The 20,180-nt window shown below is 37.4% G+C and overlaps 1 protein-coding gene across 2 annotated transcripts in view; it reads right to left on the reverse strand.

Annotated features, from left to right (window-relative positions):
* LOC115221443 (maestro heat-like repeat-containing protein family member 1) overlaps positions 1 to 20,180 on the reverse strand; it is a 118,754-nt gene that overhangs the window by 82,753 nt on the left and 15,821 nt on the right. For both annotated transcript variants that reach the window (XM_029791626.2, XM_029791625.2), the window contains exons 4-8: positions 16,420 to 16,582; positions 7,073 to 7,171; positions 4,487 to 4,638; positions 2,975 to 3,115; positions 1,901 to 1,993 (exon numbers count right to left, since the gene is read on the reverse strand). In XM_029791626.2, the coding sequence (XP_029647486.1) occupies positions 1,901 to 1,993; positions 2,975 to 3,115; positions 4,487 to 4,638; positions 7,073 to 7,171; positions 16,420 to 16,582 (648 nt within the window). The remainder of the gene's footprint in view (positions 1 to 1,900; positions 1,994 to 2,974; positions 3,116 to 4,486; positions 4,639 to 7,072; positions 7,172 to 16,419; positions 16,583 to 20,180) is intronic.

The raw sequence follows: 20,180 nt of genomic DNA on the forward strand, positions 1-20,180 counted from the left end.
GCCTTAGAATAACGAATAATACTGAATTGATATTTAATGATAAACATTATCATCATCATTTAATGTTTGTATTTCATACTGGCATGGATTGCACCTCATACTAACCATTAAGCCCAATCCTTTGTCTCTGGAACATCAGCCCTCTGGGATCTTCTCCCAGCAGATGTTGGCCAGCAACAATTTAAACAAAACATTAATGACATCAATCTAACCAGTCTCAGAAGACCTGCAAGGACCAGAAAATCAATCCCTTCCTCTTGACTCATCAGATAACTAGCCAGAAGGCTGCACTGGACTCCAATGTCTGCTTGGCAAGGTTTCTACTGAATGTTCTTTCCAATGCCAACCAATTTACAGATACTGTGTGTTCTTTACATAGCACTAGCCCAATTTGAAGAAAAAAAAAGTTTTATAGCTAATTATTAATATTTTCATAATGATTTATTAAATATCATCAAAGCATATCATTAAATCCATTTACTATTTAACATAAAAGACATTAATTATCATTAAAATGTTTAATTGAATGTCATTAAAAATTTTAATTGTGCATCATTGAAAATTTTAATAGCTTACTTATCTATCATAAAATATTCTAATAGATTATCATTAAGAATTTTAATTGATTATAATTGCTTTATGTGGTATGGGGAATGGTATGCCAAAGAATAGATCCAATGTATTCTCTGCATGTTATAAAGAGTGATTAAAAGAGATTGAAGTAGGCTTTGCTTCTGACCTCATAAAACCCTCACCAGTAATGACTACTTAAATAGACCCATCAAGTTCTCTCCTTTGGGGAAGTACCTTGACTGCCTACAAGGCCTGGTAGACAGGATAGGTATGAGAGTTGTTGCTTGAGTGGTGCAAAGTAGTCAGCCACCAAGAGTAGAGAATACTGACAAATGGTTGATGCAGAGATGCACTGCAACAGCATATGCCCCCATACCTAACCTGATCTGATAACACTGTGCTGCAAAATTTTTATTTTTGCTTTGTCTCTGGTTAGTAAGTGTTATTTCGTATTGGCTTATATCTAGGAATCAAAGGAAATAACTACTATTCCCTTCAAACTTTGCTATTATGACCTGGACATCAATATTTTGAAACTGACCTATTTTCCATTACATTTCAGACTGATTCAGCATTGAGTTACTGAAACATATATTGTTATAGCAAATATTCTGCTCATTACCACAGATTTGCTTGTCAGTTGCTTCACCTTAACCACTTGAGCATGTCCTTTAGTGATTGACAGTATGTGCATCTCTGATCATGAGCAAGAGTAGCAGGAATAGTGAGTTGAGAGAGATTCTTTGGGGTTTCTAATAAATGTAACAAAAGCAAAGTTTGAAGGAAATATTAGCAGCTTTTCATACTTTTTAGAGGTAAGCAAACAGAAAATAACAGTTGCTACCCAAGGACAAAGATTGTGTTACACAGTGTTATAGATTACAGTGGTTGGGACATGGACATCAATATTTTGAAACTGATCTATTTCCCATTACATTTCTGATTGATTCAGCACTGAATTGCTGAAGCAGAAATATTGTTATAGCAAATATTCTGCTCAATACCACAGATTTGCTTGTCAGTTGCTTCACCTTAACCATTTGAACATGTCCCTTAGTGGCCAACAATATGTGCATCTCCGATCATGAGCTGGAGTACTGGGGAAGCATCATAGCTATGTGTTGAGAGGGATTTTTTGGGGTTTGAACAAATGTAACAAAAACAAGTTTGAAGGAAATATTAGCCATTATTCATACTTTCTAAGGGTAAGCAAATAGGAAATAACAGTTGCTACCCAAGGACAAAAACCATGTTACACAGTGTGATTGCTTTATTATTGATATTTCACCGAAGAACTGAAAAATATGATAAAAAAAAAACAACTCACTTGTGGGAAAAGTGCATTGTAGAGGTTTTCTAGATATGGTTCCATAATCATGCTTCCTTCTGAACAACCAGCGTCCAGCACCATACAGAGGGCCTGAAAGAGTAGAAAGACAGAAATATGTAAATTAGTAGAGGTATGTAGATAGACTATTTTCATTGGTTGAGATGGTTGACATCTCACACATGCCATGCTAATTTTACTCTCAGATCTTCAGGACCCTAAATATAGATAGTAAAAATCTGTTGAGGAATACCATAGGATTATAACTACCAATTGAGCATTGGGGTCATAACATAACTATATCAGTTTAGAAAGGCCTGAAAGGTTAAGGAAACCACATTTTATATCTTCACATCTTCAAGTAAATTAAAAAAAGAAATGTAAGATGAAATAGTTAAAACCAGTACTTTTAACAGCTATTTAAACCAAAATAACAACAGGAAAAAACAACTACTTTTAACAGACAGTTAAACCAAAATACCAGTATCAAAAGAAGGAACAGTAAAAACTAATATTGATTTGAAATTTTGGTACAAGACCAGCAAGTTTAGAGGAGGGGGTGAGTTGATTACATCAAGCAGTGCTCAACTGGTACTCATTTTATCAAAACTGAAATGACGAAATGCAAAGTCGATGTCAACAGAATTTGAGATCAGAATGTCGTATTTCATCAGAGTTGAACATGTTTTCACAGATAGCTGGAAGTGAGAGACACCATTTGTATGACAGTGATGTTCATTTTTTATCAGATGATGTCAAGACAAAAAGAGACCAACATCACACGCACATATGTACATATACATCACATTTTATTCAGTTTCTCATAAAGCTTTAGTCTACTAAGGACTGTAGAAGAAGACACTTGCCCAAGGTGTCATACAGTGGGACTGAACACAAAACTATGTGGCTGAACTTCTTAATCATGCAGCCATGCCTATGTCTATACTTTAAACTCCATTCACAGCACATTTGAGTGATTGGGGAAATAATTTCATAACATAAGGGGTAAATATTAAAAAAAATTATAATAAATAAATATATATGAATACGATAAAAAAATAATTTCAACCAAACCTGGGTGATGTGAAAAGATACTTGATGTTTCTTGTAGAGTCCAAGAATTCCATGAATAAGTTTTGGAAGCTGCTCTTCCAAGTCATTCCGGTTCATGATATGGGTCATTGGTCCTATTGCTTCTATCACAGCTATTCGCAGCTAAAAAAATACAATAAAACATGATATTAAAATGTGAGTGTGTGAGTATGTGCTTGTTCTTTGAAAGTAAATATGATGATACACATTTGAATTTTGAATAAAGAAAACAAGTGATCAAATATTATATTTAATTGAAATTTAATCATCAATGTACTTTCCTTGATTATCTATGACTTCCTCCCATCTATTTACAAGCTTTTTAATCTCATCAATATAAAACTCTTTTGGTTTCAAATCGAAGAACTCTGAAATGTCAGTTTCGACCTCCTCCTGGCTTGTGAAAGCTATGTCCTCTAAATGGTTCTGTAAGCTTTGAGACAAATGGTAGTCTGAAGGACCAAGGTTGGGAGAATAAGGTGGATGAGGAATTTTTTCCCAACCAAGCTCTTCAATATTCTGTGATATGATCTTTGCAGAGTGGGGTCGCGCATTGTCCTGATGAAACATCACTCCTTTTCTATTCACTAAAGCGGGTCTTTTTTTTCTTCAAAGCTTGGTTCAAACGCTCTAATTGCTGACAGTAGACTTGAGCATTGATTGTTGCATTAGGTGGTAACAATTCAAAGTGAATTACTCCTTTGTAATCCCACCATATAGAGAGAAAAACCTTTTTTCCATGAAGTTCCCTTCTCGGTTGTGGTTGAACTTTTCCCCTTTTACCAAGCCACTCTCTTTTACTCTTTTACTTGTTTCAGTCATTTGACTGCGGCCATGCTGGAGCACCGCCTTTAAAAAGTATCATGACCCCGACGTTTACGATGTTTAACATTTTGATAGAAGATCCATTTTTCATCACCAGTCACAAGTCCATCCAAAACAGGTGAAATGAGTTTGCGAGAATGGAGAGAAGAGCAGATGTCAATTCAGGATTTGCGGTTGCTTTTGGACAATTCACGAGGCACCCATTTTCCAAGTTTAGGAACCTTTCCAAGTTGTTGAAGATGACAATGAACAGTTGTATGGTTTGAACTAACTTTATTGCCAATTCTTCAACTGATAATGCAAGATTTTCTCCAAGTAATGCCTCAAAGAGCTTATCATCAAACTCAACTGGACGTCCAGTTCAATCTTCATCTTCAAGGCTGAAATCTCCACTTCTGAATTTTGCAAATCGTCTTCTGCAAGTTCTTTCATTCGAGCATCCTTTCCCATAAACTGAGTGTCTTGCAACCTTTCGCTGTTCCTCCTCCTGTCCTCGTCTCTCTATCTCCCGTCCATTGCCGCTGCCCAAAACTGGCTCTCTTGCTTTTACACAAACACACACACACAAATCAATTGTATTATGTTTAATCGGTCAGTAATGTCCATGAATGAAAGAAGATCATTATGATTCATTACAGACTTAAAAACAACAACCAACCACTTACTAACCTTTGCTTCTTTAGACTGTAGCCAAACATTGAAAAGTATGTCATAAGCAGCTGATATTTCTCTGGCAAACATCACTTTAGAGACTGTAGGATCAGGGGCTTTCTCAATGTTAGCAATGTACTCTAGAATTGCTTCGCTGAAGTGTTGTAAAACTGGAACCAAAAAACAAGGAATTAAGAGGTTGTAAATAACTGACATATGGGAAACAGATACATAACAGATACACCGGATTATCAGAAAATTAACAAATAAATAACAGATACACAGCTGACCACATGGAGATTGACAACAAGCATAACAGATACAAAAAGGACAGTCGGCACACCAAAAACACAGATAGACAAGCGACAGACAACAGATTGTTGTTAAGTACACAGAAGATACTCTACAGTTAGACAGTAGACTACCAACCTTATCTCTTTTAACAACAAAGACACTACTCATATCAAAACATCATTACACCACATCCCCTCAGAACATGACTGGCACTCAGCTAAAGGCCTCAGAGTTGCTCCAAGTCTTAGCCCTCACTATCACTGAGGATCTCTCCTGATGAAAGCACATCCTTAGCATAGTTAGGACTGCATCCCAAAGACTAGCCCTTCCCTTTAGGACCAGAACATATTCTAGTCTCCAACAGCAGAAGATATTTTAGTCCCCAATGGGTAACATATACACAAAAGACTACAGACACATAACAGACTGATAACAAATAGATGCTTTCAAATGATAGACAATGCATGACAAACATTTATTCAATACACACACAACAGCAGATTGCTAACAAACAGAAAACATTCACAGCAAATAGACAATAGGCAGACATCAGATTACTAAGATACAAAGCAAACTGGAAAGAGATGATTAGGTATGGCTGTTGGGGATCTAGTGATTTGGTGTGACAGACTGGACTTTGAACCTGTTTTTGGCAACAGTAGTTTTTGGCACTGAAGGCAAACACACACACACACACACGTGTGCAGAAATATACACATACAGATAGAGTGAGAGATGGACATTGAAAAGTCCATTAACCCTTTGGGAGATGTTGGGAGACTGCAGCTATGCAGTGTATTTAGGGTGAGAAAGCCTGATGGAGCCTGTCCCTCTCCAGGCTAATCTCATTTCTACAGCTGAGTGTACTGGAGCAACATGAAATGAAGTGTTTTTGCTCGAGAACAGGATAGATCACCCGATCCAGTGAACAAAACCACAATTTTACAGTTGCGAATCCAACACCCTAACCACTAAGTGACACGCCTTCACTAGTGGTATTCATTTCTACAGTTGAGTGGACAAGAACAATGTGAAGTGAAGTGAAGTGTTTTGCTCAAGAACACAACATATCATCTGGTCCAGGGATTGAAACCACAATCATACAATCTTGAGTCCAACACAATTTATTAATTGAACATGACTACCATAAATACTTTCCCTCCCCTTGTCAACATGAAGAGAAATATGCTCACACACACACACACATATATATAGAGAGACAGACAGACGGACAGACAAATAGACAAACAGAAAAGGAAAGTAAAGAGGAGAAAGGGAAATCAAGAATGAGAGAAAAATTAAAACATTTGCTGTCAAACATGTCAGCATTGGCTCAGCAACACCAAATAGACAAGGACAAAATATCTCAGATGCACAACAAAAATACAATAGATAGCCAACAAACAGATATACAACAGACAGACATCAGATTATTAGTTAACTGACAACACACACACACACACACACATACACATACACAAGATATGCATCAGACATACCAGATAAAAAAAAAAAAAACAGTTACAATATTCTCAGTTTAAATAACTTGAAATATGAGCCTATACATGAGACATACTTCAAGTTATTTGAGTCATTGATGAGTGTCATGTTCATGGATACAGCAGAGCAGAGCACAAACAGTATAAAGCACTCATTTTTGAAACAGTACAACAACACTTTCTGTACTCAGATCCATGCAACTGCAACCCTCAATACTTGTGAGACAAAAAGTAGACAGGCTATGAATTGAAATTTCACTTTTGGATTTGGTTTGCAGGATTCTTTATGTGAGTTCATGTGTTGAAGCATACTTTGTTGTGTCTGGAGAGAGGCATTTTCTTTTAGTGCCTTATTACTTAACACACTCACCAGTAAAGTTTCCATTCATTAATTATTTATTTTTCCTAAAATTTTAATTGTCTCTTGCAACCTTTTCAACAGCTAATAGTTGTTGAAAAGGTTGTAAGTCTACTGCACACAGGTCTACTGCAGAAGGACGGGCACCAGCGCGGGTCGAAGCAAGAGGGTTGGTTTCGGGCAGCAGTACAATGCGGCAGCGGACAGGAGATAGAGACGAGGATGGGAGGAGGAGCAGCAAAAGGTTGCAAGACCCAACAAAAATTTTAGGAAAAGTAAATAAGTAAATGAGTGGAAACTTTACCGGTGAGTGTGTTTAATAATAAGGTACTAAAAGAAAATGACTCTCCCAGACACAACAAAATATGAATTGAAAATTATTAGGAATTTTAAAATTAAAAAAAAAAAAGAAACAGAAAAAAGAGTGTAAAAGAATCATGAATGAAAACTGACCATTACAGAAAACCCATCTCATATTGTCTTGTTTAGCCATACCCATCATGGGTAGAATTGCACCCAGACTGGCATTGATGTGAGGCATCATGTCAAACACTGTAAAAGAAATAGAAAGAGAGTGACTGTAATGATTGAGATAGGAAGAATATTTCAAGCATGGAAATGGTACAGATGCAAGTTATTAATTGAAAATTTATTCAGTTGAATGGAGACAGGTAATAAAAAATTTACTAACTGATACATACAAAATTATCTAAACAGCTATAAGAATCTACTATAATACTCTTGTGTTTTTCTCCGTCACAACATATGAATGAGAAAGGAAGGGGTGATAGATGAATAAGGAAGGAAGGGGTGATAGCAAACATGGTAGTGAGATGATGGAAGTCCTACAGTGAAAAACAAAAAAAAAAATCAACCAGTGTTTCAGCTCTGTGTGAGAATATGTGTGTGTGTGTGCAATGAAAGTGGGATGGTGAATATTCAACACTGAAAAGAAAAATCAAACAGTGTTTCAACTCTGTGTGAGTATATGTGTGTATGTGTGTGCATTACAAGGGGAGTATGTGAATGGTTGTATCAATGATTATTATGTACCTTATTTATACATAAAATACTACAATTAGCTGCCATTTTTGACAGCACAGAGCCAGCTAGTTATTATTATAATTATTAATAAGGTGGTGAGTGGAGGCACATAGCCTAGTGGTTAGAGCAGTGGGCTTACGGTCGTGGGATTGCGGGTTCAAATCTCAGACCAAGTGATGTGTGTGTTTATGAGTGAAACACCTAAGCTCCCACGACTCTGGTAGAAGGTAATGGCGAACTTCTGCTGACTCTTTCACCACAACTTTCTCTCACTCTTTCCTCCTTCATCTTGTAGCTCACCTGCGACAGACCGGTGTCCCATCCAGGTGGGGAACCTATATGCCAAGGAAACCAGGAAACCAGCCCTTATGAGCCAGGCATGGCTTGAAAAGGAACAAACAATAAGGTGGTGATCTGGCAGAACTGCCAGCACGCTGGGCAAAATGCTTATTGGCATATGACCTGTCGTTATGTTCTGAGTTCAAATTCCAGCAAGGTTGACTTTGCCTTTCATCCTTTGGAGGTCGATAAAATAAGTAGCAGTCAAGCACTGGGGTGATGTAATCAACTTACCCTCCCCCAAAATTACTGGCCTTGTGCCAAAATGTGAAAATATTATCTTTATTATTAATTAGGTGATGAGCTGGTAGGTGCTAGCACAAAATGCTGACATTTCATTTGGCTCTTTATGTTCTGAGTTCAAATTCTACAAAGGTCAACTTAGCCTTTCATCTTTTTGGAGATCAATAAAATAAAATACCAGTCAAGCGCTAGGGTCAATGTAATTCACTTGCCCTACCCCCTCTCTCAAAATTGCCTGCTTTGTGTCAGAATTAGAAAAAAATTATTATCATTATTAGCAGTGAGCATTGATCAAAATGTCTGGCAGCATTTCTTCTGACTCTATGTTTTGAGCTCAAATCTTGCTGAGATCAAATCTGGTTTCATTACCATGTCTCTGCCTTCATAACACAATGGTGACAGCCTGATGCCTATGTAAGAAATCAATTTGATTATGAAAGAACCAACTCAATTATTATGAGTATTAGATTGATTAGGAGAATTAGTGAAGCAAAAAAATTTTTGCTCTGTGGTATAATCATATCTCTTCATGACCTGAGTACAAAAATCTTTTCAATCATTCTAACATTAATAGAATAAAAAGAACAAGGCCAATAATGGATTTGATTAAATCAATAATTCTCTCTCTTGAATTAGCCATCATATGCTAATAACATAAACCATTATGTATGGTAATGGCTTGAAGAAGATATTGCAGATTACATTCAAAGGAAGTCTATGGCAAAGATTCCTTCATCAACAAACTATAACAACATTCTTGAGAATGAATCTGGAGGCCATTATGCGGTTACGTGATTTGCTACAAAAAGCAGTCAAATCTTCAAATCATAACTTAACTGTCTTTAACAAATCCCATATTAGATAATGTGGTCTTGGGTTATCAACACTAGAAAAGACAGGATAGACATAGTTAGATAACAATGATAACAATATTACAATGAGTAATATCAATGATATGGGATTTTTACCTTTTGACGTACAGATTTAAAAAATAATTTTTTGTAACTAAACACTTTCAAACTTCGGACACTGGTAGAATGTGTCATATAAAACATGTTTTACTGTTAGCATTTTTGAGGAAAACATATTTGTGAAGTAATTTCACATCAAAGTAGGCTTATTTTGGTAATTTCAACCAATCAATAACGAATATTCAGCTGAATAAAATTACTGCCGTTGTTTGTCAACAAGAACTTCTCGCAGTGTATATTTCCTTTGTCACTGTTATTTATGACAACCCTAACCCTAAAACCCTAACACCCTAACCCTAAAACCAGTACAAATGCATGAATGATGTCATAAAAAACAGTGACAAACGAAAAATACACCACCGATAGTTGTTGTTGACAAACAACGGCAGTAATTTTATTCAGCTGAATACACATCATTGATTGGTTGAAATTACCGAAATAGGCCTACTTTAACATGAAATTACTTTGTAAATATAAGTTTTTCTCAAAAATGCTAAGAGTAAAACCTGTTTTATATGACATATTCTACCAGTGTCTGAAATTTGAACACAGTGGCAGAATATGAAAAGATGCATGCTATCTCAAAGACAAAGGCAATAACTTTGGTAGGTAGATGCTGAAGGACACCATGAACTATTCAAGAGACTTTCAGAACATCAAAGTAGAAACTGTATCATGATATGTGCTTTGACATAGAATTGCAAGAAAAAAAACTGTCTGAAGAACAATGCCACCATGCTAAAATATGAGAAGCTGCAATATATTACTTATTTTGGACTTAAAACAATGGGACATCCACTACTCTTTTACTTGTTTCAGTCATTTGACTGTGGCCATGCTGGAGCACCACCTTTAGTCGAGCAAATCGACCCCAGGACTTATTCTTTGTGAGCATAGTACTTATTCTATCAGTCTCTTTTGCTGAACTGCTAAGTTACGGGAATGTAACACACCAGCATTCATTGTCAAGCAATGTTGGGGGACAAACAAAGACACACATACATATATATGACGGGCTTCCTTCAGTTTCTGTCTACCAAATCCACTCACAAGGCTTTGGTCAGCCCGAAGCTATAGTAGATGACACTTGCTCAAGGTGTCACACAGTGGCACTGAACCCGGACCTATGTGGTTTGTAAGCAAGAACTATTATTCCTTCTGACTAAAATAATTTTAATGATCACAGCAACTAGTAGCATGCAACACCATCACCTCACAATTACCAATACTTTCTAGTCTATTTCTACTATTACTACTACCGGTAATAATAATAATTATTATTATAATAACAATAATACATACAAACATGTATTTTCTAATTATTAAAACTGTTGGTCAATTGTTCAAGACTTTATAAAAAAAACCAAAACATTTGACAATTGCTAAAATTGCTACTTTCCAAAATATTGTTTAAAAACTGCTAACATATATATTGTTGCTTTGTGTCAGTTTTTCTATGCTAGCAAGGCTTGGATATTTGTCACAGTGTCTTATAGCCATTCATCATCTGTCACATATGAACAGCGACCAAGAAAACCAGCTACCTTTATTGTTATTTGTTATATTTCACATTTAGTTTCTGGTATGCTTTTTACAGCTGGATACCTTTCTTGTTAACAACCACTTTATAGCATGGCCTGGTCTATTTTATCAAGCCAAACAGTACAAGAGAGGGTGTCTGTAAAGACTAAGGACCCCTCTCTATCAGTTTTTATCAGGTGTAGCCAAGGGTATGTGTATTTTACTTTGCTGGGTGGGTCTTCTCAAGCACAGAATATCACCAAATGTTTCAATCCTTTCTCACCACCACTGTGAAGCTTAATATCTGAAGATCATTTCTCACCATTTTATCCCATGTCTTCATGGGTCTTCCTCTTCCATAGGTTCTCTCCACATTCAGAGATAGGCACTTCTTTATGCAGCTGTCATCATCCATATGCATCACATGACATTATCAGTGCAGTCTTCTCTCTTGCACACTACAACTGATGCCTTTTATCCTCTTTTACTTTGTTCAGTCACTTGACTGTGGCCATGCTGGAGCACCACCTTTAGTCAAACAAATTGACCCCAAGACTTATTCTTTGTAAGTCTAGTACTTATTCTATCAGTCTTGCTGAACCACTAAGTTATGGGGATGTAAACACACCAGCATCAGTTGTCAAGTGATGTTCGGTGACAAACACATTCACACAAACATATATATATACACACACACACACACACACACACACACACACACATATATATATATATATATATATATATATATATAATATTAATTAGAAACAAAACCACTATTATGCAAATCAAACAAAGAAACACTTAATCCAATGCATAAAAAATTTTATATAAATTAAATATAATTAAGATTAATTAAGATATCCACTACGATCGTTTCTTGTCACTTCAATGGACATTCATCAGGTGGTTTCAAGACCTACTATGCAATTTTGAACTATGAAGTTCATAGTTCAAAATTGCATAGTAGGTCTTGAAACCACCTGATGAATGTCCATTGAAGTGACAAGAAACGATCGTAGTGGATATCTTAATTAATCTTAATTATATTTAATTTATATAAAAATTTTTATGCATTGGATTAAGTCTTTCTTTGTTTGATTTGCATAATAGTGGTTTTGTCTCTAATTAATATTATATTATATTTCTATAAAATTGGATTCAATCCTAAATCTGATTTTTCCCTGTAAATTTGGATTTATTCCCTAATATTTATTATTATATATATATATATATATACATATATACGATGGGCTTCTTTCAGTTTCTGTCTACCAAATCCACTCACAAGGCTTTGGTCGGCCCGAGGCTATAGTAGAAGACACTTGCCCGAGGTGCCACGCAGTGGGACTGAACCCGGAACCATGTGGTTCGTAAGCAAGTTACTTACCACACAGCCACTCCTACCTAATTTCTCTCGCAAAACATTTACAATTTAGTCATACATACTCACTGGCATCATGCATCCAGCAGAGCATGCTGGGTTCATTCCTTTCAAGTCTTCCCATGTCTTCTACATCACTTGATCAATCAAGCTGCCAGTCAACTTATATACATGACAAATCTGGTCACTTCAGAGAATTGGAGCTAGCAAATTGCATACCGTAAGTGCTTAGCATTTTACTTAATATCTGTGGTCTACCAATGGAGATCCCAATCCACACAGTATCAAGATATGACATAATATATGTAAATCTATGCAGTACCAAAGGTATGATATACATACATATATGTTATAATCCTTAAAATGTTGGATTGATATAACGTCCACTTCAGTATACAGTATTCTTAGTAAAACTAGTAAAGAGACAACTATGTCTTGACTGCCTACTACATAATCTCTTTACTTACAGTGACTAGGTTATTCCATTCACCATGTGGGAGGTATGTACCATTATTACTGATTCCCTACAACAATATATATATATATATATATATATATCATCATTATCGTTTAACATCCGCTTTCCATGCTGGCATGGGTTGGACAATTTGACTGAGGACTGGCAAACCAGATGGCTGCACCAGGCTCCAACCTTAATCTGGCAGAGTTTCTACAGCTGGATGCCCTTCCTAACGCCAACCACTCCGAGAGTGTAGTGAGTGCTTTTACATGCCACCGGCATGGGGGCCAGTCAGGCACTACTGGCAACGACCTCGCTCAAATCTTTTTAAACATGCCACCAGCTCAGGTGCCAGTAAGGCAATGCTGGTAATGATCATGCTCGAATGGTGCTTTTTACGTGACACACACACCTGTATGCCTATCTATTGTGTATGTGTATGTATATGTGTGTGTGCATGTGTGTGTGCATGTGTGTGTGTGTGTGTGTGTGTGTGTGTATGTGTGTGTGTGTGTTTGTGTGCAGGTGGGGGGAGGGCATTGCCTATCTATTTTCCATCTCTCAAAATGGGTGGAATACATGGAAGTGGGTGACCCAGGAAGACATGGAATGAAGTACTGAAGAACAATCTCAGGAAGCTGAACCTTTCCGGCAAGATGACAGAGGACTAAGATACCTGGTGTCTGGCCGTACTCAAGAGGATCCGTACCCACAGCAGAAGTGTTAAGACTGATCCTGCTGGTGGTGTAAAGCACCCATGGTGGTGCCACACAAAAGCACCCATGCAGTTCCACATCAAAACGCCCATGTGGTACCATGTAAAAGTGCTCATGTGGTGTCACATAAAAGTGCATGTGCAGTCCCACATAAAAGCGCCCGTCTGGTACCACATAAAAGTGCCCATGTGGTGTCACGTAAAAGCACCCAGCATACTCTGTAAAGTGGTTGGCATTAGGAAGGGCATTCAGCCATAGAAATCATACAAAATTGAACTGGAGTCTGGTACAGCTGCCCAGCTCTGGTCAAACCATCCAACCCAAGCCAACATGGACAATGGACATTAAATGATGATGATGATAATATATATATATATATCTGAGATGCCTTTCGGTCACAACACAGACCATGGGATTGCACCTAGAAAGTTACCCTCCCAGGCACAAGTCCAGGCAAGGTTGTTTATGGAAGACCAGCAGTCACCCATGCATACAGGCCTCCCCTCTCCACGCCACCAGTGTTATCCAAGGGAAAGGCAAAGGGGCCGATACAGCTTGGCACCTGTGACATCACAACTCGTTTCTACAGCTGAGTGAACTGGAGTAACATGAAATAAAGTGTCTTGCTCAAGAACACAACATGTAAACCAGTCCAGGATTCGAGCTCATAACCTCACGATCGTAAGCTCAATGCTCCAACCACTGAGCCATGCACCTTCACAATATATATATATGTATATATATACCGGAGTAAACACATAAATGTGAAACAAGGTGGAAAAAAGAGTACTCAAATACCAGTGGTAGAGTAATATGCTTTATTTAAAAGCAGCAGAAAATTCAACAAAACCTGTTACTCTGAGTAACAGGTTTTGTTGAATTTTCTGCTGCTTTGAAATAAAGTATATATATATATATATATGCAACTCAAACAGTGATAGACATAAACCAATACATAAATAACAAATAAAATAAATATAATATAATATAATATAATATATAATATATATATATATATATATATATATTTTTTTTTTTTCCGAAAGTATAAAAAGAATGATAAATATAATATAATAAGTAATAAGTGTAATAAGTCTATCACTGTCTGAGTTGCATTATAGTGGTTTTATCTCTAATTCATATATATATATATATTCGTGTATGTGTGTGTGCATTGCTTATCTATTTTGTATATATATAATCTGTTGTTGTTGTTGTTGAGTTGACCGAGTTCTGCCTTTATCAAAGTAGACTTATGATCAGACAATGTATAAGAATAACATTTTCCAATGTCTACTTCATTTATTTAGACATGAGAATGTCACTTGAGAAAGATTAGGTTGCCATTTCTAGTAGGTTGCATAACCACATAGAGGCTCCCTTATTTGCCTGCTACACAATTAATTATTCAGTTGCGTAATTAATTATTTGACTACTTCATCATTCACAATATATCACCTGAAAAATTGCATTTAGCTAGTAATTGCAACTGTGACAGTGAATAATCAAAGTTAAAATAATAATAATAATATAGTAATAAAACATTGTGTACAGTGCTCAGGTGCACTACAACTCATCTAAAGTGTATATATAATCAGGTGTAGTTTCGGCGGATTTCGGAAAGCATGAGGGCCTTAAAGGATGCAGTGCCATGGTAGTCAACAACTGATGCAGGCAGTTTATTCCATGCTTCAGCAACTCTGAGCGTGAAAAAATGTTTCCGAAAGTCATGGGAGCTGTGTTGTTTTCTGACTTTGTAGGTATGTCCACGTGTGTTAGACACATGGAGAAAATACAGTTGATTAAATTGTCTCCAGTAATTGACTGATATTTATTCTGACAACCTTCACCCCCCACCCCCCATCCCTGCAGAAAGATTAAAGGCCAACTTAATATGAGAATGTAAAAAGCTATAACTAAATATACTACAAAATGTTTTGCCTTAGATTTTAACATGAGGCTTGGCTACATGAGCATAGATCCATGTATGTTGCAGGCTTGCTGATGTCTAACGTGTTCAGTTGGCAGGCATGACCGCAGAGACTGCATAGAGAGGTGCACTGGTCAGCATTGGTCACATTGTCCCAGTTTTTTTCCTCCTTTTTGTTTTATCAGCAAAGATGGTCCCCTACATGTCTTCAAAGGAGACCGTTGCCTGGAGAACAGTGAGATGCCAGGTTTTCTGGTCAGCAACAAGAACAGACTTCCAGCTGGTGATCAATGTGGCAGGTGTTGATGGATTTATTTGGTGCTTCTCTATCATAGTGACCAGAGGAGTGTTCACTTTACAGTGTGATCTCAGGAAGTCGATGATCCTCCATCTTGTCACTAATCTATTATCCTTTATTCTTTACTTGTTTCAGTCATTAGATTGCAGTCATGCTGGGCCACTGCCTTGAAGAACTTTTAATCAAATGAATTGACCCAGTACTTTTTTTAAACCCAGTACCTTTTCAATTGTTTTTCTATGCCGAACTGCTAGGTTACAGGAACATAAACAAACCAACCCCAGTTGTCAAGTGGTGGTGGGGGGTGCTGAGACCTCTTTCGGTCATGACTGACTGTGGTATTGCACCTAGAAAGTGCAGTCCAGGCAAGGTTGTTTATGGAAGACCAGCAGTCGCCCATGCATACCGGCCTCCCCTCTCCACGCCACCAATGTTATCCAAGGGAAAGGCAAAGGCCAATACAGCTTGGCACCTGTGATGTCACAACTCATTTCTACAGCTAAGTGAACTGGAGTAACGTGAAATAAAGTGTCTTGCTCAAGAACACAACACACAGCCCGGTCTGGGATTCGAACTCACAACCTCACGACCGTAAGCTCGATGCTCTAACCACTGAGCCATGCGCCTTCACAGTGGAGTGGGGGGGGTATACAGATACAAAGACATACAAACACACACACATGCTTCTTTCAGTTTCTGTCTATCAAATCCACTCACAAGGCCTTGGTCAGTTCAAGGCTATAGGAGAAGACACTTGACCAAGGTGCCATGCAGTGAGACTGAAGCCCAGAACCATGTGGTTGGGAAGCAAGCTTCTAACCACACAGATACGTCTGTACCATTATCAACTTTATTAACCTAAAAAACAAAGAAGGTGTGAAAAGTGACTCTTACCATTGGCAGTGCTGAGATTAGCCATAGTCTGTACAATAAAGAAATGAGGTAAAGCTCCAGGCTTGAAATTCTGTACCAGTACTTCCATCACTTCATTGCAATATCTGGCTCCTAAGGCTACAAGAACACCACTGGCTGCAGACTGCCATTCAGGAACAATTTCCTGGGAGAAAGAATATGATACATGAAAATTCATTTGTCAAATTTGATGATGACTTAGCAACAACAAAGTGACAGTGTTAGGGCCATAGGTACTCACACTGCCATGCCAAAAAGACAAGAAGAAATATACATGACAAATCTATCCCCTAAAATCACCGTTTTTTACTGCTTTGAGTCTAACTTAGAATTGCACTAAAATTAATAATTTATGTACTTGTGAAGGTGCATGGCCTAGTGGTGAGGCTGTTGTAATCATGATTGCTAGGTTGTGGGTTCGATTCCCTGACAGGGCAGCATGTTGTGTTCTTGAGCAAAACACTTCAGTTCACATTGCCCCAGTCTCCTTTCAACCAGCTAGCAGGGTGGTGTCATTTGAAGGCTAAAACATTGCAAGAGCACATTGTGACCAGCGATGTGTAACAACATCTGATAGTCTGGTTGGTCATGTGGTCACATGGTATGTACTTGTTAGCTTAGTTAATTTCATCACATGGCTAACTACAGGTGTAACTTACATTACAGGTGTAATTTAATTCATCTAAAACTTCTCGCCACACTACATCAGGTACATTAGAGGCCTCACTATTTGTTTTTCAGGTAGCAGTCATCTCAGGATGTTTTAGTCCCAACCACTGTAATCTATAACACTGTGTAACGTGATCTTTGTCCTTGAGTAGCAACGTGGCTAATATTTCCTTCAAACTTTGCTTTTGTTACATTTATTCAAACCCCAAATAATCCCTCTCAACACACTACTCCTGCTACTCTTGCTCATGATCAGAGATGCACATACTGTCAATCACTAAAGGACATGCTCAACTGGTTAAGGTCAAGCAACTGACAAGCAAATCTGTGGCATTGAGCAGAATATTTGCTATAACAATATTTCTGCTTCAGTAACTCAATGCTGAATCAGTCTGAAATGTAATGGAAAATAGGTCCGTTTCAAAACATGATGTCTGGATCACATAAGTAAAGTTTGAAGGGAATAGTGGTTATTTCCTTTAATTTCTAGATAGAAATAAAGAGGAAATAACACTTACTGGCCATAGACAAAGAAAAAAAAAATTGTAATGCAGTGTAATGGATGATGGTAATAACAATCAATGGATGACACTGCGTTAGATTACTATATTTCTTTATTATACAATACAATAATAATATATCTATAGATATTTTAGCCACTGTATGTAAACAATATGTCTGTTTTCTTGTCCATAAAAATATGCTTTTCTACTCTAGGCACAAGGTCTGAAATTTTGGGGGAGGAGGGGGGGCTGTCGATTAGATCAACCCCAGTATGTAACTGGTACTTAATTTATTGACCCCAAAAGAATGAAAGGCAAAGTTGAGCTCAGAGGAATTTGAACATTACCTTATTTCCAACCACCAACCGAATAGATATGTGAAGACAGCCAAAAGAAGCATTGACCCAGACTGCCTTCTTCCAACAGTTAAACATGGAGGAGGATCTGTGCTGATCTGGGAGGTGGGGGTGGGGTGCTATATCTTGGAAATCCACCAGCCCAATGGTTTCCCTTCATGGCAGAATTAATAGTCAAGACTATTTAAGCAGTTTGTTTGATCAAATTCATCCTATGGTTGCAGAACTGTTTCCAGAGGGAAATGCAATCATTTAGGATGATAACGCACCAGTTTACACAGCTAAAGTTGTTATTGAATGGCACAAGGAACATTCTAGTGAAGCCAAATGTCTTATCTGGCCACCACAGTCCCCAGATCTCAATATTATTGAACATTTATGGTGCATTTTAGAAAAACAAGTAAGGAGTCAATATTCTCTACCATCGTCACAAGAACTGGAGATTGTTTTAGGTGAAGAATGGACAAAAATTCGTTTGGAAACAATTCAAACTTTGTACAAGTCCATACCTCATAGAAGTCAAGCTGTAATTACTGCTAAAGGTGGTCCTGCCCCATATTAAAATTAATTTGTTTGAAATTTTAAGGTGTTTCCTTTATTTTGTCCAACCCTGTATATCTGTGTGTGTGTGTGTGTGTCTATGTCTGTGTGTGTTTGTGTGTGTGTGTGTGTCCCACTTGACAACTGGTGTTGGTGTGTTTACATCCTTGTAACTTAGCAGTTCGACAAAAGAGAATAAGTGCCAGGTTTGAAAAAATAAAGTATTGGGGTTAATTCATGCAACTAAAAATTCTTCAAGGCAGTGCCCCAGCATGGCCACAGTCTAATGATTGAAACAAGTAAAAGATAATAAAGTAGATAAAAGACACAGTCCATAGTACAGAATGAAAAAAAAAGATACAATATACAGCTACCAACAGAAGTGAAGTTACAAAAACTTAACCACACTATGGCTGGGTACTAGGATAAAATTCCAACCGGACAAAAACCTGTAGACAAAATCCCCCAGAGTGTTGTTCTATACAATAAAAATATTTTAGGAAAGTGAAATCTTATTAAAAAATCTAAAATATTTATTAATTCATATTTTTGTCCAGAGGGATTTTGTCCTGATGTCCCATGGCTAATTCAACTACTGATTCAGCTATCAACCAAGAAACTATTATATATTCTCATACAATTTTAATACTTTCACAAAGGTTGTGTTTAACCCTTGCAGACTAAGGCTTCTCATATGACATTTGAACTGACACACAGCTGAAAGGGAAACAAATAGCTTTGACAAAATAAATAGCCAGGAGTGGCTGTGTGGTAAGTAGCTTGTTTACCAACCACATGGTTCCGGGTTCAGTCCCACTGCGTGGCACCGTGGGCACGTGTCTTCTGCTATAGCCTCAGGCCGACCAAAGCCTTGTGAGTGGATTTGGTAGACGGAAACTGAAAGAAGCCCGTCGTATATATATGTGTGTGTGTAATATATATATATATATATATAATATATATATATATATTATATATAATGTGCGTGTGTGTGTTTGTGTGTCTGTGTTTGTCCCCCTAGCATTGCTTGACAACTGATGCTGGTGTGTTTATGTCCCCGTTACTTAGCGGTTCAGCAAAAGAGACCGATAGAATAAGTACTGGGCTTACAAAAAAGAATAAGTCCTGGGGTCGAATTGCTTGATTAAAGGCGGTGCTCCAGCATGGCCACAGTCAAATGACTGAAACAAGTAAAAGAGTAAAAGAGCCAATTTTTGTTGTTGTTGTTGTTTCTCTTTCCTAATCAATTCTGAATGCCATTGAAAACATCATTTAACATGATGGATTGAGCTGGTTTCCAACAGGTTGTTAACCAGTTTGATATTGGCTTCAAATGAGTTGGAAGTCTTACTGATAAAAAGGAGGCAGTATGAATCATTTACAGGGATTGAAGAGCTATCATCATCACCACCACCACTGCCTCTTCCTCCTCATCATCATTTTAAGTGAGACTGAGAGAAAGGAAGAGAAAAGGCAGAAGTAAAAGAAATTGGGGAATATGAAGACTATCTATCTATCCGCTCAGTCGAAGTCGACTCTCGGTTACTCGATGGATCAGTGTCCTCCAGCCAGTTTTTTCCTGGGCCGCTTCTTTCAGATTGGCTATGTCCAACCTGTATCACTCTTGATATGAAGGCTAGAGAGGGAAAATAAAGCAAAATCCTATAAATCTCCC

This window comes from Octopus sinensis, linkage group LG18 (assembly GCF_006345805.1).
Source record: "Octopus sinensis linkage group LG18, ASM634580v1, whole genome shotgun sequence".
Lineage (NCBI taxonomy): Eukaryota > Metazoa > Mollusca > Cephalopoda > Octopoda > Octopodidae > Octopus > Octopus sinensis.